Source organism: Notamacropus eugenii, chromosome 2, assembly GCF_028372415.1.
Source record: "Notamacropus eugenii isolate mMacEug1 chromosome 2, mMacEug1.pri_v2, whole genome shotgun sequence".
Lineage (NCBI taxonomy): Eukaryota > Metazoa > Chordata > Mammalia > Diprotodontia > Macropodidae > Notamacropus > Notamacropus eugenii.
In genome coordinates, this window is record NC_092873.1 from 408,803,334 (window position 1) to 408,825,053 (window position 21,720).

Below are 21,720 nucleotides of genomic sequence, written 5' to 3' on the forward strand. Positions count from 1 at the left end.
CTCTCTTTATCAACTCTTATGAGTTTAATTGTAATTTATACACAGATGATTCATTGATCTATATAATATCACCATCTTTTGTTGGACATTTCCAACAGTCATATCAAACTCAGAATTTTAAAGAAAACTCATTAGTGTCATGTCCTACCTAACCTACCCCTCTCTCATAATATTCCGTTTCTGTCAGACATCATCTTCTATTCAGTTTTGCCATCTCAGATGTATCTTTGACCCTTCACTCTGCCTTACCTCATATGTCTGGTACATTGTCAGGCTTTGTTTATTCTGCTTCCACATATCATCAATACTACTTATCATTTTAAGTAAAGTTCCATTTACTACTATAGTTTTGAACTGTTTTTTAAAATAAGAATGGGTTTGTATTTTGATAAGAGCCTTTTTTCTGTATCTGTTGGTATAATCATAAAATTTTTGTTGTTTTTGTTAATAATGAGCTTAATTATATTGTAATGTTGAACCATACCTTCATTACTTATATAAATACAGCCTGGTTATAATGCATAATCTTTGTAATATGTTGCTATAGTCTCATTATTTTATATAAAAATTTTGCATCAATATTTATTAGGGGAATGGGCCTGTTGTTTTCTCTGTTATGACTCTTGCTGGTTTTGGTGTGATGATTATATCTTTGTCATAGAAAAAATTAAGAAAGACCCTAATTTACTTTTTTTTTTTAAAAAGCAACTTATGTAGTATTGGAATTAATTTTTCTTTAAGTATTTGACAGAATTAACATGTCAATCCATCTTGTCCTGGGATGTTTTTTTTGGGGGGAGTTCATTTATGGCTTGTTCAGTTTGTAGTTTATTTATGGCTCAGTTTCTTTTTCTAAGATAGAGCTTATTCTGTTTTCTGTTCAGGTAATCTAGGTAATTTATATTTTTGTAAATATTCATTTATACCATCGGTTTTATTGGCACAGTTGGGTTAAATAGCTCCTAATAATTGTTCTTCTTTCTTCATTGACTATAAATTCACTTTTTTCATTTTTGATACAGTTTTTCTTTCTTTTAAAAATCAAATGAATTAAAAGCTTTTCTGCCTTATTGTATGTTCTTTAAACAGTTCAGTATTTCTGTCATGCTACGGTATTGAGTTTTTTAATTTGTTAGTGTTCTAGGTTTTTTTTTTGTGTTGTTTTTGTTGTTTTCAGAATACCTCTTGATCTATTCTTTCTCTCTTAATGATGTTAGTGTTCAGAGATTGAAATTTTCTCCTAAGTTCTACTTTGGCTACATCCCACACATTTTGGTATGTTGTCTCATTGTTGTAATTATCTTTAATGAAATTATTTATTTCTTTTTTATTTTATTTTAGAAATTATTTATCATTTCTGATTTGTTCTTTGACCCACCCATCCTTAAGATGAATTTATTTAGTTTATAATGAATATTTAATGTGTGCTTAAAAGACTGTTTTGAATCTAGTTTTTAATACTTTATTGTTGGTAAAATATTTAATTTTTCTGAATATTTGAAATTTTTATAAAGTTGTCTTCCACAGCTAAGAACAGGTATACTCCTTTTTAACCCATTCAGTATTCCCTAGATGTCTAGTATATCTAACTCTTCTAAAATTCTTTTTTTTGTTGTTTTATTGTTTATTTTATGGTTACATTTGTATTGGTCTGAGAAGGGATAAATTGAGGTTCCCTGCTGTTACATTTTTGCTATTTATGACCTCTTTATACTCATTTAGCTTTTCCTGGGAGAATGTAGATGCTATGACATTTGATTCATGTCCATTCAGTATTGATATTCATTGTCTGTGAAACATTTTATCAAAGTATAGTTTCCCTATTTATCTTAATTAGGTCTGTTTTTGCTTTTGCAAAACCCTATTTATGTGAAATGATTTCCCCCATTCTTCCTTTCCCTTTCTCCTTCTTCCAGTGCATTTTTCTTCTCCATTTTTCTTTTGAGATTATCCAAATATAATAAGGTCGTACCTAGCCCGTCTGTCTAATTAGATTTCCTCTAAGATGTCTGGTGATAAAATTCTGAGGTGTTTCATGTATCCTCTCCCCATATATGAATGTAACAGCTTAAACTTCTTTAGTCCATTATGATTTCTTGCTGATCTTTATCTTTTCAGTGTTTCTTTCGACACCTTTGTATATCAAATTTTCTTCCTAGTTGTGATCTTTTCATTATTAATGCTTGCCTGGAAGTCTTCTATTTTTAAAAAATGTATTTCTCCCCTCTCCGCCAATCGCATTACACTTACTTTTGCTGGGTACATTATTCTTGGTTGTAATTCTTTATTCTTTTCCTTCTGAAATACTTTATACTAAATTTTCTACTTGGCCCTACACTTTAGATCGCCTCTCTCTGTCCTGGATCTATGACCTTAAACTGAGTAACTGGCTATAGAACTGCTAGATAAATGGCTTCCATTCTAGTACTTATTGTTCATTCAAGGATACCCCAAGATCTCTTCCTGCTCTGGTGCCCTGGGTTAGCCTTCTTTCTGTCCCTAAGTGCTGGAATGCTCTCCACCATCTCCTTATGTGTTCTTGGTCAGACTTCTTCCCCACTGTCTGTATCTCTTGTATCCCTTTCTGTATCTCTTTCTGTATCCCTAACCTTCCATTGTCTGGAAAAATGCCTCACTGTGACTTTTTCTTGGCTTTCCAGATCAGAATTTGAACTAGCCTGTTTTCTAGATTATCATGGAGAAGGAACAGGGAGGAGTTGGATTCAATTGGTTTTTCTCACTCAGCTATTTTGTTTCTGCTATAGCTGCCAAACTGTCATTCCTAATGTGTTGGTCTTCTTATGTGACTTCTCTGTTACGTAAAAGTCTTCCTCCTGTTGCCTCTAAGATCAAATACAGTTTCCTTTCTTGGGCAATAAAATCTTTTTACAGCCTGGTTCCAATCCACTTTTCCATACTTATTGTCCATTATTTCCCTCAATATAATATACAGCCCAGCTCAATTGGCCTTCTTCCTTTCTTTTCAGAATTGTTCATCTCTCTGCTATAGCATGGTAGGGCTATTCACCATGCCTGGATTGTACTCCCTCCTTATATCATCTGCCTCTTAGAAGCTTGTGCTTTCTTCAGAACTCAGCTCAAGTATGACTGCTTGGTGATCCTGTTCTCTCTTTCTAAATGTCACTGCCTCCCTCTAACATTAACTTGTACTTGCTTGACATACATAGTATCCATATTTATGTGTAGACATCTTATGAGAGGTGGTATATAAGACATCATATAAAAAAAGTTTGAGAAAATATATGGTTTGATTATGTAGCAGGTATGAATAATAGATGGACAACCTACGAGTGGTACTTGTACCCACAAAATGTAAAAACGGTCCAGAAGAACATTTTCAACATGTCTTTGGAGTAGCTGCGGAAAAATCAATAACTAGGAACCACAAAGGTTGAGAAGTCAAGGTTGCTTTGTAACCTGTGTTTGTACATATTATTCCGTTATCACCAAGATTACAAATCCATTCAGGTGGCATCCTAAGTATTTCTTAATCAGTAGAAATGAATAGATGAAATATTTGCACATGGAGGGTTTGTAATGACAGTTTTTAATATTAAGGATCTTCGTATTCAAAAAGGTTTGGTGACACTTATAGGTCTTTGTATGAGTTCCTTTTTAAAAAATAGATTCATAAGAATTCCCTTGGCATTTGACCTTGGAAATATATTCAGTTTTTCTTTCTGAATAAATGTTATATTTCCCTTCACAGTACCTGGTTATGGATTACTATGTTGGTGGGGATTTGCTTACTCTGCTCAGCAAGTTTGAAGATAGACTGCCTGAGGATATGGCTCGATTTTACTTGGCTGAGATGGTCATAGCCATTGATTCAGTGCATCAACTACATTATGTGCACAGGTAAGGAAAAACAGCTCTGCAGATTGGGAAATTTCTTTAAGATAATACCTTATACCTATATAATATATATGTGTCAGGGCCAAAGATCATTCTTCAATTTCCTTGTGGAAATAGAGATCAGTTCTCAACAAACTTCCAAGTCGGTGGGCTTGGATCATATACTAATATTCTTAGCAGAAGTAGTTATTTTAGATTTAAGTAGCTTAAGTTTAATTTGACTTCTATGTGTAAATTTTAAACTCTTAAGACTTCCTAACTTGATCTATTTCAGTCAGTATTTTTATAGAAAAAAAAAATCTGACAAAACTGTGTTTAAGATTAATAACAAAAGAGTTAACTCTATGTGTATGACCTAAGTAATTTCCTTATATCTGTTCTTTGTTTATGGATATTTGCTCAAGTTTTAGGGTCATTATATTAAATAGCGCCTGTCACTCATCTTTTACCCCTGGATTCTGAAAGTCTATGAATGTTTAAAAAATTAATTCTTGCATGCTCTGTGGTACAAATATAAAAAGTTGTATAAATACTCTTAACAGGTGTTATTACATACAATGGACACTATTTCTTGAATGTGTTAAATTACTGATTTATGAAATTTGTACCCCCCAAAATATTTCATTCAAATATTTAAAAATACATAGCACTGAAAATGTTAGAACGCAAAATTTCAAAAAACAACTGTTAAATCAGTATTGGGACAGATGCTTGAAAATTGGTCTGTGACTACGTTCTTGACCTTCTGATCAGCTATAGAATGTTTTGAAGTAAATCATTGGCAAAATCATTAAACAGGAGACTTTCATAGAAATAATGAAATTATTTTAAGCTGTTTCTTGTTTCTTAAGCAAACATTGACTATAGATTCCATGACACTGGTAAATGTTTAGGTTCTTGATCATAGAGGAAGCAATGGGTAGTAATTTTTTTCTTCTCATAAACATAAATACAACCCAAAAAGCAAGGTAGAGTGGATGGTTGACATCCGAATCAAGAAGACCTGGGTTCAAGTCTCAACTCTATGTCTATATTCTGTTTAAAGACAACGTCTCAGCAGGAGAAAATGGATTGTTTCGGTATAGCCATACTTATAGAAAATGCCCACACCCCAAAGAAACTTCTCTGATCACTTTACTCAGTGATTTCTGTCTAACAACCCGTTTGACACACTACTTCAATAATTTAGCCATTTTTTTCTTATTATTACCAAGGCCAGAAAATGGAAGTCTTATTTGTATAGAATATGTTTGACACACTACCTCGGGCCCCCCTCCCTGCTCCACTTAGCTATACCAGGTTCTTGTTTTTTGCAGGGTTAGGGTTCTCTCCAAATTAATACTTAACAAGCCCCCTAGCAGTATTTTGCTTTTTACCAGTCCGGCAGATAGCACTTAGTTCATAACAAAAGTATTTTAATTAAATGGCAGTGTGTAAAATATAGCAATACACCATTATCCCCATAATCATTGCATTGACTTCCCCACAAATACAGGCGTGCTCAGTGTGAAGAGTGGACCTTTACATGGATTTTGTGGGTAATCCATACATGATGAACACATGTGTCTGAACATGGCAGCTCTTGCTTCTGACACTGTAAAACTATCCTTGTCATCTTTTGATGTCATCATATTCCTTCTTTTATCTGTCAGTGACCTATATCACCTTACTCCTGAGCTATTGCAAGAGACTTCTAGCTGGTATCTTCCTGCCTCAAATCTCTTCTTCCCCAGACTGTTATCCAGAAATTGATCTTTCTAAAGTGCAGATCTGATTATATCAAACCTATTCAGTTAACTCTACTGGCTTCTCATTTGCCTACAAAATAAACTACAGAATCTTTTATTTTGCTTTACAAATACTTCATAACCTCTCTTTTCTACATTTCTAGTTTTCTTATACTTTATTTCACATTCTCTGTAATCCAGTGAACCTTACTGTTCCTCCCATAACAAATCCTGTCTACCAACTCTGAAGGTTTTCACCAGCTGTTTCTCACATCAGAATCTTTCCAGCTTCATAACTGCTTCCTGTCTTCCTTCCTGTCTCACCTACAATCCTTTTTTTCTGCGAGAAGCCTTTTTCAGTCCTTCTTTATCTTGGTAACTTCCTCCTGAACCATCCCCATTTTATCCTATATATATCTTGTTTGTACATTGTTGTACTCATATCGTCTCCCTCCCTGACTTTGACAGCAGGGACTGTGGAGTGGTTGTGCCTAAATTTCTTTGTATCCTCGGTGCTTAACACAATTCTTGGCACATTATTAGGCATAGATGTTTAAACAGTGCTTAATTGCTGAGCTCCTTAGCTGGTATTGTTGTCCTCCCATTTCTTGCTGGTTGTGGATCATCCCTTCCTCACAACAGAGATGACTGTCCTTATCCACCAATCTCCTGACTTACCTCTAATATTTTGTATAATGACAACCAGGACTGCTGTGGATAAATTAGTGATTTGGGGTTTTTCTTGGCAAAATCACTGGAATGATTTGTCGTTTCCTTCTCTGGTTCATTTTACAAATGAGGAACTGAGGCAAACAAGGTTCAATGACTTGTCCAGGGTCACACAGCTACTAAATGTCTGAGGCCAGTTTTGAACTAGGAAAGATGAATCTTTCTGATTTCCAGCCTAGTGCTCTGTCCATTGCACTACCTTAACTAATAAATTTGCAGTATAAAAAATTAGGAGGAAATTAATATAGTTCTTAAGGAAAAGGAGGTTTTCCAAAATTTATTTTGATTTCTAGGGAATAATACTTATTCTTTTAACCCTGTTATTGTGTCTACTTTTCATTCTTTTTTTTATACTAAACTCATTTTACTTTTTAGCATATTAGCCAGAAATAACTTCTTTTTCAATAGTAGACTTAAACAAGTTGTTATATGGAGTGGGGATTGGCCAGTGAAAATTCACAAATGTATCCTGGGTGTAATATAAGTAGCATAGTCAAGTTCTCTTTTAAATTAGGGAAGATTCAGTATATTGACAAAAGAAGTCAGTTGAGAAGAAAAGATTATCACTGATTTGTCCTTTGTTTTCAAAGAGGATCAGTGACATCACAGGTAATGTCTTGATTTGTGAGTGAAGTAGATCTAAGTCAGGCAGAGTTATAGAAAGTTGTTAGCCTCTTCCAGAGTCATTGAAGTCCGGTGGCAAGACAAAAGTCAAGATCACTGGCAATGGCACTGCAGTATGATGACCTTGGCATCTTTTATGTCTGACCAAATTCTAAGATGTTCCGCAGCACCTGCTTCATCCGCTTTCATGGCTGTTGGAACAAATTGTTCTCATCCATCTGTTCTGCCAGGGAAGTCTTCATGTGTTTGTGGTAGGCATCCCACTAACTATCTGATGAGTTTGGGGTCTACTGGTTACCCTCTACCTGGTTTAGCCCATCTGTTGAGATGGTTTATGAGGAGTATGACTGCTCAACCTATTCCAAGAAAGTGAGAAGCAATGGAATCAAGGGTATAGATTAGCAGATTAGCCTTGGGAAGGAAGTTTAAAGAAATAATCTTCGATTTGAGGAAACTTCAGCTTAGTAGCTTTTTATCTTCTCAAAAAATTCCATATTTGTCCCATTCATTGAATTACTTTGGAAGAATTGGAGTGTCTATTTTTAGACATATAAAATAATAATTTTTACATTATCTAAAGTGGTAAGTGTCATACCTTTTTTCTGTGTCTTCTATTGAAGATAAATTAATAACTTAAACGTTTGAAGCTTAGAAAGATTCTCCAAAACAGAAATCTGTATCTCTCACAGTCTTAGGATTTCCCTAGAATTCCATAGTTCTCCTTTTCTCTCCCCTCCTTCCCTAACTCTTTGACTTTTTATTGCCTCCAAACTTCAGGTCAAGTGCTGTATCCCAAATTCAGCTCTGCCTCAATCTCCTGGTTGTTAGTCTCCCCCCATTACTTTGTATTTACTTATTTGTATATATATTGAAACCCAAGTACAATATAATTTCTTTGAAGGTAGAAGCTGTTTCTTTTTTTAAAACATTTTTGTATCCTCAGCGTAGCTGTCTTTGTAATTTAGAAACTCCAAAAAGGCATACTTTTTTAATAGTAGAAATTTTAGTCATTCAGTCTTGTCTGACTTCTTGTGATCCGATTTTGGGTTTTTCTTGGCAAAACCACTGGAATGATTTGTCATTTCTTTCTCTAGTTCATTTTACAAGTGAGGAACTGAGGCAAACAAGGTTCAGTGACTTGCCCAGGGTCACACAGCTACTAAATGTCTGAGGCCAGTTTTGAACTGGGAAAGATGGGTCTTTCTGATTTCAAGCCTAGTTCTGTGTCCATGGCACCACCTAGGAATTTTACTGATAGAACTTACAGTATAAAAAACTAGGAAGAAATTAATATAGTTCTTAAGGAAAAGGAGGTTTTCCAAAATTTATTTTGATCTCTAGGGAATAATACTTATTCTTTTAACCCTATTATTATATTCTACTTTTCATTCTTTTTTTATACTAAACTCATTTTATTTTTTAGCATGAGCCAATTTGATACTTTTAAAAAGAGGGAACCAAAATTACCGGTATCAAAAGTTAAAAAGGAGAAATCAAAGGAAATGAAAAAGAAAGAAAAGATTTCATCAGAAGTTAGTGTACTCAAATCTATGTCAATAAAACAATTTAAATTAAATGGATGAATATTTTTAAAATCCAAAATACTGCTACTAACATAAGAATAAGAAGTAGAGAATTTAAACAAATCAATATCAAAAAAGAAATTGAACACAGCATGAATGAACTTCAAAAGGAAAATAATGATGACCAGATAGATTTAGAAATCCCAGCAAATATTCAAAGAATTAACTCCACTATCTGTACAAATTATTTGCAAAAAATAGGAAAAGAAGGGATCTATAAAAATTCCTTCTTTGAAACTAATGTGATGTTGATATCTAAACCAGGGAGAGTAAAAAAGGAAAAGAAAACAAACCAATGCAAAAATTTTATATAAAATATGAGCTAAAGATCTAAAACAATATATCATCAAGATGAAGACTAATGGTTAGGCTGGATTTATGCCAGTAAATAATGGGCTAATTCAGCATTAAGGAAGGTATAAACACTGTTGTCTGTATTAATAACAAGAATAAAAATGATATGATTACATCAGTAGATGCAGGAAAAAAGTTTTGATATGTATTATATCATATACCCTTGTACATTAGCAAACAGAGAAATAAATGGACCTTTCTAGCACTTAGCATATTATAGTTTAGCACATAACAGGTCCTTAATAAAATACTTGTTGATTTTACTTGACTTTTCATACTATAGTAAGTAGTGTGTGTGTTTGTGTGTGTGTGTGTATATATACACACACATACACAAAATCACATGCCCATACCTATATAAAATCAAGAGCAAACATAATAATGAGGATCTATTAGTGGTCTTCCCCACAAGATCAGGGTTTAATAAAGCAAGGATTGTATTGTCATTACAACTGACTGACAAATTAGCCTTTTATTGATTAAAAAACTTCCAATTTTATTTATTAATTCAATTATTTTTAAAATGTTATTAATTTAATTTTTAATTTTCAAGATCTCTATTTTTATGTTTTATTGAGTTTTTAACTTTTTTGGTTTTTTACCTTTTTTGATTTCATACCTAGTTTATTAATCTGTGCTCATTTATTGATGAAAGTGTTTAGAGCTGTCCCTTTTCACTGGAATATTGCATTGACTATATCCCCCAAATTTTGGTTTTGTTGTCTATCATTAGCTTTATTGAAATTGTCTCTTGTTTCTATTCTTTGGTCTGTTAGTTCCTTAAAGTTGTTAGAGTTTTCAATTAATTTTTAATACTTTCTTTGATGACTTTATAAAGGTTAATGGTCAGTAATACATATGCTTAATAGTTCTGCTTTCCTGAATTTCTTTGTAAGGTTTTAAACTCCCCAATTCAGTGTGCCCCAAGTCTTAGTCCAGTTTTAAGCTGTAGTAGCAAATATTTTTCAATCTTTTGACTTTGTTTTAATATTTTTTTGTTTCTTCATGGAGCCATTAATGTCTGATCTATTCTCATTTTCAAGAAGTTAAGTAACACCCTTACTTGGGTAAGATTTTATTCCTCTTGTGCCAGGCTATAAGTTCCTTTTCTAAGTTTTTTTCTTTCCTGTTTTTACAATTTTTTCCTGTAGATATCTCATTTCATTTTTAATATAATTTTTAAAAATTTTAAACTCTTGCTTCATCTCTTTCAGGAATTCTGATTGTTCTTGTGGGCAAACTATGTTTTTCTTTGAAGTTTTGTTTGCAGATATTTTGTAGTTAATCTTTTCTTCTGGTCTTACGTCTTGGGTCTAGTTGGTATTTTAATAGTTCTTTTTTGTTTGTTTGTTTACGTATTCTTCTAGCCTTACTTTCTAGATTGGAACTTTGTGTTAGGTCCAGGCTTTGTGCACTTCTTTCTCTCTTACAGTTCAGCATCATTAACCTACATACTGAAAAAGCCTGCTCTTCTGAGTGTTATAGATACATGGACCCCCAGCTCTGTAAGAGAAAGAAGTAAGAACTGCTTTCTTGTTTCTCTTGTTTGGAACCATACTTGTCATGTAATTACACTGTAATTTTGCAGCATTCACTTCCATTTGTTTTCCTGATATCTTTCCATTTACACTGTTGTATTTATATTTATATATATATATATATATATATATATATATATATATATATATATATATATAGGTTTCCTAGTTGTATTTATTTCGTTTTGCATAATTTTATTTAAATCTTCCCATGTTTCTGTCCATTTATTATATTCATCTCTTCTTAGGGCAGAGTAGTATTCCATTAAATTAATGTACCACAACTTAGTCATTCCCCAATCATTCTGTCTTTACTTGAAAGTCAAAAGTTCTATTTCGTATAAATATTTTGCCATTGATCTCCGTGTGGCAAGTGCTTAGCAATAAAATCTCTTGGTTACACAGTGTGGACTTGTTAGTCATTCTCTTTGGACAATTTCACATTGCTTTCCAGAATGTTTGGGGTCAATCCATGACTCCACTAGCATTGCATTTGTGTACCTGTTTTTGTCTCAGATCTCCAGTCTTTTATCATCTTTGTCTGCAGTGGTGTGAAATGAAACCTTACCATCATTTTGATTTGTTTCTTTTATTAGTGCTTTGGAGTGTTCTTTCATGTGGCTATTAGTGGCTTGTAATTTTTCTTTTGAAAACTGTTTATATCCTTTGAACACTTAATCTACTTGGAAAATGGCTTTTGGTTTTATATATTTTGATTAATTGTGTTTATATCTTGGATATCAGACCTTTATCAGCGATATTTAATCCAAATATATTTTCTTCCTTACTTATCCTCATTGCATTAATTTTGTTTATGAAAAAACCCTCCTATTCCATGTGATCGAAATTATTTGCTTTTATAATTGCCTCTAACTCTTGTTGGACAAAGAATTCACTTGTTAGCCATAGTTGTAACAAGTATTGGATGTGATTTTTTTTTTTCTATTTTTTTAATGGTCTGGTCATTTCCCTATCTGGTTTGTTCTACTGATCTATTTTTATATATATTTTAACCAGATCCAAATAATTTTTATGATTATTGTTTTGAAATATAGTTTAATATCTGGAAGTGAAATATATACACTATTATTCCTTTTTTTTTTTCACATGTCAAGGCCAGCCTTCTTTTCTAGTAATATATCTCTTTGATGGTATCTTTTAAACTGCATTATTTCATTGTTAGTTACATGTTCCAGCTTGTATGTGCCTCCACCATCATGTTGAGTCTTTGTTGTCTTATAGGTGACATGCAATTTTATTTTTTCAGGGACTGGGATATTCTGTAACTCACAGAATATTGTTGCTAATCTTCAAAGTTACGTTTTTTGTGTCTTTCTGCACAGGAGATACACTGGTGAAGTCTTTATGGAACTGTTTTACTCTACTAAATCAAATACCTTAAAAATATAATCAACAAAAAACAAACTTCATGGAACCATGAGTCAAGCACACCTTTTATTCAGTTGTATAATAGAAAGAAGTTGTTAGATGACAAAAGTCTCCTTAGTCTCTTTTAATCAAGCTTATGCTCTGTATGTGTAACTTCTTGATTAAAAGGGACTAAGGAGACTTTTGTCATCTAACAAGTTCTTTCTATTGTACAATTGATGAGAAAGTAGTCAAATGAATCTGTCATTATGGATGTCTTCTTGCTAATTTGGAGATGGAGCAGTCATAATAATAAATTTTCCCTAACTCTTCTCCATCTTATATACCTTTAAATAATCTTAGAATCTGATGTGACAGCCTTGCCATTATATTGCTCCTATTGGTTCTCTAACATTTTAGCAGCCTTTCTCACCTTCTCCTTTTCCGTCACTTTTCCTGGATATACATCCATGTAATGCCCACTAACCAGAGGCATCTTCCAAGTCTGTGGCGTGAGTGATTTCTTCTCCCTCCATATGATTTTTCTTGATGATCTCATCAGCCCCCATGATAATTATATATAAATATCATCTCTGTGAAAATGATTCTCAGATCTGTTTATCCAGTTCTGACCTCTTCCCTGACCTTCAATCTCAATCGCCTGTTAGACCTCTTGAATTGGATGCTCTGTAAACATTTTAAACTCAGTACGTCCAAAACTAAACTCATCTTTTCCCCCCCAAAGCCCTCTCTTCTTCGTAACTTGCCTATTACTCTCAAAGACACTACTATCCTCCCAGTCACCTAGGTTTGCAACTAAAGTATTAACCTGAACTCCTCACTCTCTCACTACCCTTATTTAGTTATTTGCAAACTGTTATGAATTATACTCTCATGACATCTCTTGCATACCACCCCTTATCTTTTCTGACACTACTGCCACCCTGAATCAGGGCATTGCCTCACACTTAGACCATTGTAGTGATGAGAAAGGGGAAGAAACAAGCATTTATCAACTTGCTATGAGCCAGGCACTGTGCTAAATGCTTTAATAATTATTATCTCATTTGGTCCTCATAGCAACCATGGGAAGTAGGGGTTTCCCCATTTAATGATTGAGGAAACTGCTTGAAGCAGTCAGAGGTTATGTGACTTTCTCAGGGTCACGTAACCATAAAGTGTCTGAGGTGGAATATGAAGTCAGGTCTTCTTGACTCCAGACCCAGTGCTGTGCTACTTCACTGGCTTTTGATTGTTTTCTCTGAATCAAGCTTGTTCTAAGAAGGTGACTTCCATTCATACATAAAAAATCATTCAAGATTTCCTTGAAAGATAACCCATTGTCTAGCACTTAACATCCTTTATAACATTTCCCCTTTATACCTTTTTATCTTTTTATACTTTACTCTCCTCTACATATTTTATGATCCAGTCATATTAACCTACCATTCCTGGCACATGATGCTCCATCCCCATCTCCATGTTTGCACATGGGAGACATAGCAGTCCCCCAGGCCAGTAATTTTCTCCCACCTCACCTCTGCCTCCTAGAATCTCTTTCTTCAAACTTCAGCTCAAACACCACCATTTATAGGAGTCTTTTCTCATTACCTTCAGCTGCAGCCTTTCTATGGTAGCTGTTACCTTCTATCTTGTCTGCATTTTTCTTGTCTCTACTTATTTATTTGTTATCTTCCCCATTATCACATAAGGATTAGATTATGAAGATTGTATCTAAGTTCCTTGAAGTCAGAAATGGTTTTTATCTTTCCTTGTATCTCCAACATTTAGCTTTATGTTTGGCATAGAGTACTCACTTAATAAATCTTGATTGATTAATTGTTAAAACAAGGAGATATATACTTGCTAAAGATATTTATGCTGCTATGATAAAGGAGACCCAGCTCAAGTTGAAATGAGAGTATTTGTGGAGGGCAAGAAGCATTTAGATGCCCCTATTTGTGGAATATTGCAAAGCCTTTTGGATGAAGAAAGCCTGAATGGCTGAACTATCTGTTGTCTAAATTATAACATACATTTGACTGGACAGAGCTTCTACATCATTATATATATATCTGGGACAGAGAGTATAAATAGACAAGTTGGGTCCAGAGTTGAACAAGAAGAAGAAAACAGGCTGGATTGTCTTCTGGAATTTATAAAGCTTTTCAATAACTTCAGGTTTCCCACAGAAGAAAAGCCCCATCTTTTTAATGCCAGCATTCTACTAGTGCTAATGAATGGCAGCAAGATTTGGGATATACTGTCTGTAAAGAATTAAAAATGAATATTCCACAGAGGACAATGAAAAGGCACATGATTGGTATGATCAGAGTGTAACATGTAATCTACAAATAATAGTGCAAGTCATGTCATTTCTCTGATGGCATGGTTTTCTTTGAAAAGGAAGTATGAACACAAAAACACAAAACAAATAATTCAAATGAAGAACAGAAGTAAGAGATGACATCCAGGAAGTAAAGAAAGAAGAGAAAATGGGCTTCTTTAATCTATTTTCTTCTTTAGAATGTCCAAATAAATGTAAAATGAGAACAAGGTAAGACACACACACACACACAAACATATTTAGCAGCCAAGGTACTCCATTGATAACCTTCCTGATTTGGGGACAAGTTGAGGAAGGTCACTAAAATATTGGGTATGGCTCCACTGCTACTCCATGTTGAATTTCTGGTAGGACATGGACAAAAGTTATTCAGGTTGGGTAGACAGCATTGGTAGGACTTCCAAAAAGTTGAGATTATAGATCAGTTGAAGTACTTAAGGGTAGAGACGGGGTTTTTCTTCAGTCACATTAAACTGTCCTTTGAGGTCCCTTCCATTGCTGAGATTTTGTAATTCTGATTTCTTATTTTCCTTTTGAATAATGTATTCATTATAAATAAGTATAGGTTTTCTATACAATGTATATAAGTTGCTTTTTTATTCTTATACTAAGCTGAATTTTCCATTACTTTTTTTGCTTTCTTCCCATTTGCTATCTTTGCATTAAAGTTATTGTGTATTAAAATATATGTTGACTTAAGTTATTTATAGAATTTCTTGGTCCCCTTATTTATAATTTATTTTTGTAGTTATCTTTGAAAATACACACTATGATCACTTGAATACAAGATGATCGAGGGTGCTGTGAAATGAAGTTCCTTATTGCCTTTGGGTGAACAATGAAACTGAATCTATCATCTTTTTCTCTTGCTTCTCTAAGGAGAACCTCAAAAGCACCTTTCCATTTCATTATACATCTTCTGATTTTATGTATAGTGAGAATGCCAATTTTGATATTCTGTTCTTCTAATAGTGTGTTCAGTCATTGGACACAGGTCAGACATGTAGAGTACTAGCAAGTACTATTTATATAATCTTGAATCTCAATGTTCTTTGTATTCCTATTCAGCTTTTCCTCCCAGTTTTGCTATACGAGTTGATGAGGGACCTTATAAAGGAGATAGTAATTTGTAATTTTTTATTTCTTTGATTGATATAGTCAAAGAGTTCATGAGCTGCCTTTTATAGCAGGCACATTCTTTTGCTGGACAGCACACTTGTGACAAAACAGCATGTCTAGTCAGCATTGTAAAATGGATCAGCCTGAGTTTGCAATCCACTCTAAAAACTTTTGAGAACTTTGGTCACCTCCACACCATGATAATTATATGGATACGGCTTTTGCAAAATTGTTATTTATAACAACTATTAGAGAAGCATTTGTAAGTAAAATTTAAGGGAGAACTGACATTCTAAAACTCTTTCGGACTGAAACTCTATTTGTATTATGATTGAGGAATATACTCTCTGACTAAAAGGCTATAAATTTATGAAATATTAAGTCAAGTGAGTTAATTGTAGTTATGTTACTGGCATTAAACTTGGCAAGTGAAGATCCTGGAATCAATACAAGTATAAAAATAAGACAGATCATGGTATAATCTGATTTTCTATATCATTATTTAGAGTGGAGGAACTACAAGTCAATAAACTCTTTTGAATTTGATTTTTTCAAACTTCTTTAAGGTGAATTTTTCTTCAAAAGTTACAGAGGAACTTTTTTAAAAAAAATTATTTTATCTTAGTCTGACTACATAGCATGACTATAGTGAAAATATACTCAATAGGAAAGTATATGTAGAATCTATACAGAATTGTATGCAGTCGTGGGGAGGGAGGGGGGGAGTGGGGAGTAGATGGGGGGGATAAAATCACAATTGTATGGCAGTGATTGTTAAACATTACAAAATAAAAAAAAAAGAGTTCAGAATGGAAAAAAAAAATTATTTTATTTGTTTTCAGTTTTCTACAATCACTTCCATATATCTTAAATTTTTTTCCTCTTTCTCCCCAAGATGCCATGCAATCTTACATATAGGTTCTATACATACTTTCCTATTAAATACACTTTCACCTTAGTCATGTTGCATAGAAGAATTAAAATGAATGGGAGAAACCATAAAACAAAACATAACACAAGAGAAAATGATCTGCTTCATTCTGCGATCAAATTCTATAGTTCTTTCTCTGGATATGGAAGGTATTTTGTCTCAAGAGTCCATTGGGAATTTTTTAAGGTCTTGCATTGCTGTGAAGGACTAAGTCTACTAGAAAAATTCCTCACATACTGTAGTTGTTGCTGTGTACAAAGTTCTACTGTTTCTACTCCTTTCACTCAGCATCAGTTCATATAAGTCCTTCCAGGCCTCTCTGAAGTCTTCCTTTTCATCATTTCTTATAGCACAATAGTATTCCACTACATTTCTATACCACAACTTGTTCAGACATTTCTCAGTTGATGAACATCCCCTTGATTTCCAGTTTTTGGCCACCACAAAGAGGGCTGCTATAAATATTTTTGTACATGTGGGACCCTTTCCCATTTTTATGATCTCTTTGGGATACAGTCCTAGAAGTGATATTACTGGGTCAAGGGGTATGCACGTTTTTGTAGCTCTTTGGGCATAGTTTCAAATTGCTCTCTAGAATGGTTGGATCAGCTCACAGCTCCACCAACAATGAATTAGTGTTCCAACCCTCCCACATTTTCTCCAACATTTATCATCTTCCTGTTTTGTCATGTTAGCCAATCAGGTGTGATGTTGTTTTGATTTGCATTTCTCTAATCAATAGTGATTTAGAGCCTTTTTTCATATGACTATAGATAGCTTTAATTTCTTCCTCTGAAAACTGCCTGTTCATATCCTTTGACCATTTATCATTGGGAAATGACTTGTATTTTTGTACATTTGACTCAGTTCTCTATATATTTAAAAATGAGGTCTTTATTATAGACTCTAATTGCAAAAATTCTTTCCCAGTTTTCTGCTTCCCTCCTAATCTTGGTTGTGTTGGATTTGTTTGTGCAAAAATTTTTCAATTTAATGTAATCAAAATTATCCATTTTGTACTTCATACTGTTCTCTCTGTCTCATTTGGTCAAAAATTTCTCCAGTCTCCATAAATCTGACAAATACACTATTCCTTGCTCTCCTAATTTGTTTATAGTATCAATCTTTATACCTAGATCATGTATCCATTTGGACTTTATTCTTGTGTATGGTGTCAAACATTGGTCTGTGCCCAGTTTCCGTCGCGTGGTTATCCAGTTTTCCCAGCGATTTTTGTCAGACAGTGAGTTCTTATCCCAGAAACTGGAGTCCTTGAGTTTATCAAACAGTAGATTGCTATATTCATTGACTACTGTGTCTTGAGTACCTAACCTATTCCACTGGTTTGCCCCTCTATTTCTTAGCCAGTACCAAGTGGTTTTGATGATTGGTGCTTTATAATATAATTTGAGATCTGGTAGGGCTAGGCCATCTTCCCTAGCATTTCTTTTCATTAGTTCCAAGAGAACCTTTTTTATAATGCCTTCATTTTACTAGATAGACTTGGTGTACAAGCTATCAGTATATTTTCCCATGGTTTTTGATGTGACTATATACATTTAATCTTTAGTATGTCCAAATATAATAATGAGTCTTGTTTGGGAACTATGTTATAGTAAAAGTTTAAATTGACTTGCATCTTTTAAAAACCTTTCTATCTGTAGGTTAATTTTTTCTGATTGGTTTATTATCCTTAACTGAAATACACATTATTGGAAACATGAATTATTAGGAGGATCGTCTCTGAATTTAGAAACTTTTCACAATGCTACTTCTTCCCTCCCCTCCCCTCAGTTCCATTATAATAAAATGAAATTTGATATAAATATAGATATTTGGAATGGTCTTTGTTTTTGGTCTTGATCTTGGTCTTTCTTGAGGACTCAAAGCAAGGAGGATCAATGTTTTTATTTAGCAGATTTACTCAGTAACAAAGCATGTACCTTATTAAGAAAAACTAAGAACAAAATTGATAAGGTGATTGATTTCATGGGAAGCTGTCCTCTATATGCAAAAATGTCATTGAGACAATCTTCTTGATATTGTTTAACTTTGCTGTTTTAAATAATTTTGAGAATTGGAGCAGGGGAGAGTATAATCTTTCATTTGACTTACACATTTCAATCTCTTTAATAGACTTCGTGGTGTCATAGTTGTGACAGAGGCATCAAAACACTTGGGTCCTCAGTGCTACCTGAACCAGATTAAAATGTAATTTGGAAATATATAACAAAATAATATAGTAGAACATAGATAATGTTAATATGTGGTTTTTCTAGGTTAATATGTGGTCTGTTGGAATCCTTATGTACAGTTTAGTGGCCTATTTCTAATTAGATACCAGTGTTCTATGGAGTTTTGCTGTCTGGTTGCCATATTTTATTTTAGAGCTGGCCAGAATTTCTTTTATGCACTTTTAGTCCTCAAGAATTCCAAAACATTGTGTTATATTATTGATTCTGTTCTGGTCATTTTTAGACTTCATAACCTTTTCATTTATTATTGTTTCATCTGTCTTTTCTATAAAAAGTTTTTCTGCAAAGTCTTAACTTATCTTTTATATGACTATATAGTAACCAGTCTTTTGACGATTTTGCCCTAGGGGGCAAAATAGCCTGGGGAGACCTTTGGGACTATTCCGTTATGGGTGTTTCTTCTGTTTTTGTCTTAAGACTGCTAGTCTTCTATCATTTGTGACCTGTGTCATTGGAGATGACAGCTGAATCTCCATGAGACCAAAGATCCATTTGAATATTTGAGAATTTTATTAACTTCTTGTTTTTGTATTATCTACATTTACCAATTTTTCTTCCCCTTCCTCCTACTAGAGAGCTATCCCTTATAACAAAGAATCAAAAAAAGAAAAGAAAAAAAACCAGTTCAATAAAATTATTCAACACATCAAAAAAGTCTAGTATTTTCTGTGTTGTTCCACACATTTAGTCCCACACCTCTACAAAGAAAGGATGGAGATGCCTTCTGCTACCTCTTTTCAATGGCCAGAGTTGGTCATTTTAATTACACAGCATTTAGCTGAAATGTTTTTTTGTTGTTGTTCTTTCTGTTTACATTGTATGTATTGTTTTCCTGGTTCTGCGTACTTTACTTTATGAAAATTCCTGTACTTCTCTGTTTTTATTGTATCAGATGGAATAAATTCCATCTATCTTCCCCACTCTCATTTAACTTTAATTTTTCCCTGTCTTCTAGTTCCTCCTGTCTCTAAACATGGTGGTGTCCTCTCCATCCTCAAAAACTCTTCACTTCATCCCTTCACCCCTGCTAGCCATCATCATTTCTTTCTTTCTTTTTGTAATAGGTGCCTCTTCTTCCTTTCCTCTCTCTCTCTTTTTAAATTTTTGCAGTTTGGCTTCTAATTTTGCTATTCAACTGGAACTTCTCTTTTCGAAAGTTACTAATCTCTTAATTGCCCAATTTAGCATCCTTTCTAACTTCTCAGCAGCCTTTGACACTTTCATGTTACTGTCTTCTTGATACTCTCTTCTTGTTAGGTTTTCCTGACACTGTTGTCTCCTGGTTCTCCCTCTCTGACAGCTCCTTAGTTCCTTTGCTGGATCTTCATCCAGATCCTGCCCAGTGTACCCCTTGGATTTGGTCCTTGGCTAACTTCTCTTCTTGACTATTGTACTTGGTGATCTCATCAGCTCCCATGGATTCAATTATAATCTCAATGCAAATGATTCTCAGATCTGTTTATTCATTCCCTAACTTCTTTAGTGTTTCATATCTCCAGTGGCTTCTTGAATATCTTGAACTTGATTAAACCCAGAATATCCCAAACTGAACACATTATCTTTCTTCCCTGTCCCCCATCCCTGCCCCAACTTCCCTGTTACTGTTGATGGTACCACCACTCTTCCAGGTGCCCAGAATCACAACCCAGATGTCATCTTTGGCACTCTCTTCCTTCATATCCAGTCTGTTGCCAAGCTTGTCATTTTTGCTTTCATAGCATCTCTAGTATACATCTCCTTTAGCATTGGGTAATGTTAATGGGATTTAAAATCTTCCTTGCCCATTAATAGGCCTCATGTGGAGCCCATTAAGGGAAGCTTGCTTAGCGGGGAAGCTTGCTTGTAGGAAGGCTTTCATACCTTTTGCTAATTTCTAATTAGACATAAAGTCTTGAGAGTTGTGATGCCTTCTGGCTCTGAGAAGTGTCTGTATATTCTGAGGTGAGGTTTTGCTTTGGGGGTTCACTTATGAGAAGGACCTTGTGATTTCCTGATTGAGACTGTCAGTAGCTATATTTTCAGACCTCCAGCTACTCAGATGTAAAGGCTCTCTCGATCCAGGGATGTATGTAAAGTATATAGCACTATTGCATTGATTCAGGTAGTAGAGCCCTGTCTGTTGGTCTTTATTTCTCTGTATTTTCTCTGTTTGTATTTTCTCTTAAGTTCTGGGTGCTGACTTTTCCCCTGAACTAGTGAATGTAATTAAAAAAAGATTATTGACCCCTTAAACAGCTATCTTTCCTAGTAAAGCAGATCCAAGAACCTGTGGTAGCAGGTCATCCTGGGTATGCTAGAGTGCTTCCTGTTATACACTGCCACCACTCTGCCATAGGCCCTTCTCACTCCAAGCCTGGAGTATTTTAATAGATTGCTGGTTCTTTTCCCTAGGATGAGTCCCACCCCTATCCCTCATTCTAGTCCATCTGCTGTCAATTTGATTTTCTTAAATCATGTGTATGTATGTACGTGTGTATGTGTATGTATGTGTGTATGTGTGTGTATGTGTGTATGTGTGTGTGTATATATATATATATATATATATAATATATATATCACTTCCTAAAGAAACTGTATTAACTCCCCATTCAAATTCTAGTCATTTCCAGAATCTAATTTAACAATAGTCTGTGTAGTATTCAAAGTTTATCATAACATGCACCCCCTAATCCCCACTTTTCCAGCTGATCCATTGGCACTGTCTTCCTTCCTGTTCCTTGAACCAGAAATTTTATTTCCCCACCTAGCCTCTTCAGTGGCTTTCCCCATGTCTAGAATGATGCTTTCCTTCATTAATTTTGCCTCCTAGTTTCCTTCAACTCTTAGCTAAAATTGTACATTGGGCAAAAAATCTTATTTAGTGCTTTTCCTCTGGGATTATCTCCAGTTTATCCGGCACATATCTTATTTGTATGTAATTGTTTGCATGTGATCTCCCCATTAGACCAGGAGATCCATTTATCACAATGCCTGACAAGTAGTAACCACTTAATAAATGGTTATGGACAACACTGAAAGCTTAGTGGAAGAGAGGAATAGGATAAATAGTATTGTCTGTCTGAGCTTGATTAAAATAAAAAAAAGTGACAAAGTTAGAAGTGGCATATCTACTTACATTGTAGTATATTGAAAGTTACTAAAATTGCTATATGCTTTAATTTTTAGATTCCAGTTTTAGACATCTACCTTGAAGAGATTCAAAAAAGGCCCAATATATACTGAAATATTCATAGAAGTATTTTCTTATTGTAGCAAAGAACCGGAAACAA

General features: G+C 34.1%; 1 protein-coding gene across 11 annotated transcripts in view; it reads left to right on the forward strand.

Annotated features, from left to right (window-relative positions):
* Positions 1-21,720, forward strand: part of CDC42BPA (CDC42 binding protein kinase alpha) — a 372,601-nt gene that overhangs the window by 163,889 nt on the left and 186,992 nt on the right. For all 11 annotated transcript variants that reach the window (XM_072647658.1, XM_072647660.1, XM_072647659.1 and 8 more), the window contains one exon: positions 3,731-3,879. In XM_072647658.1, coding sequence (XP_072503759.1) covers positions 3,731-3,879 — 149 coding nt within the window. The remainder of the gene's footprint in view (positions 1-3,730; positions 3,880-21,720) is intronic.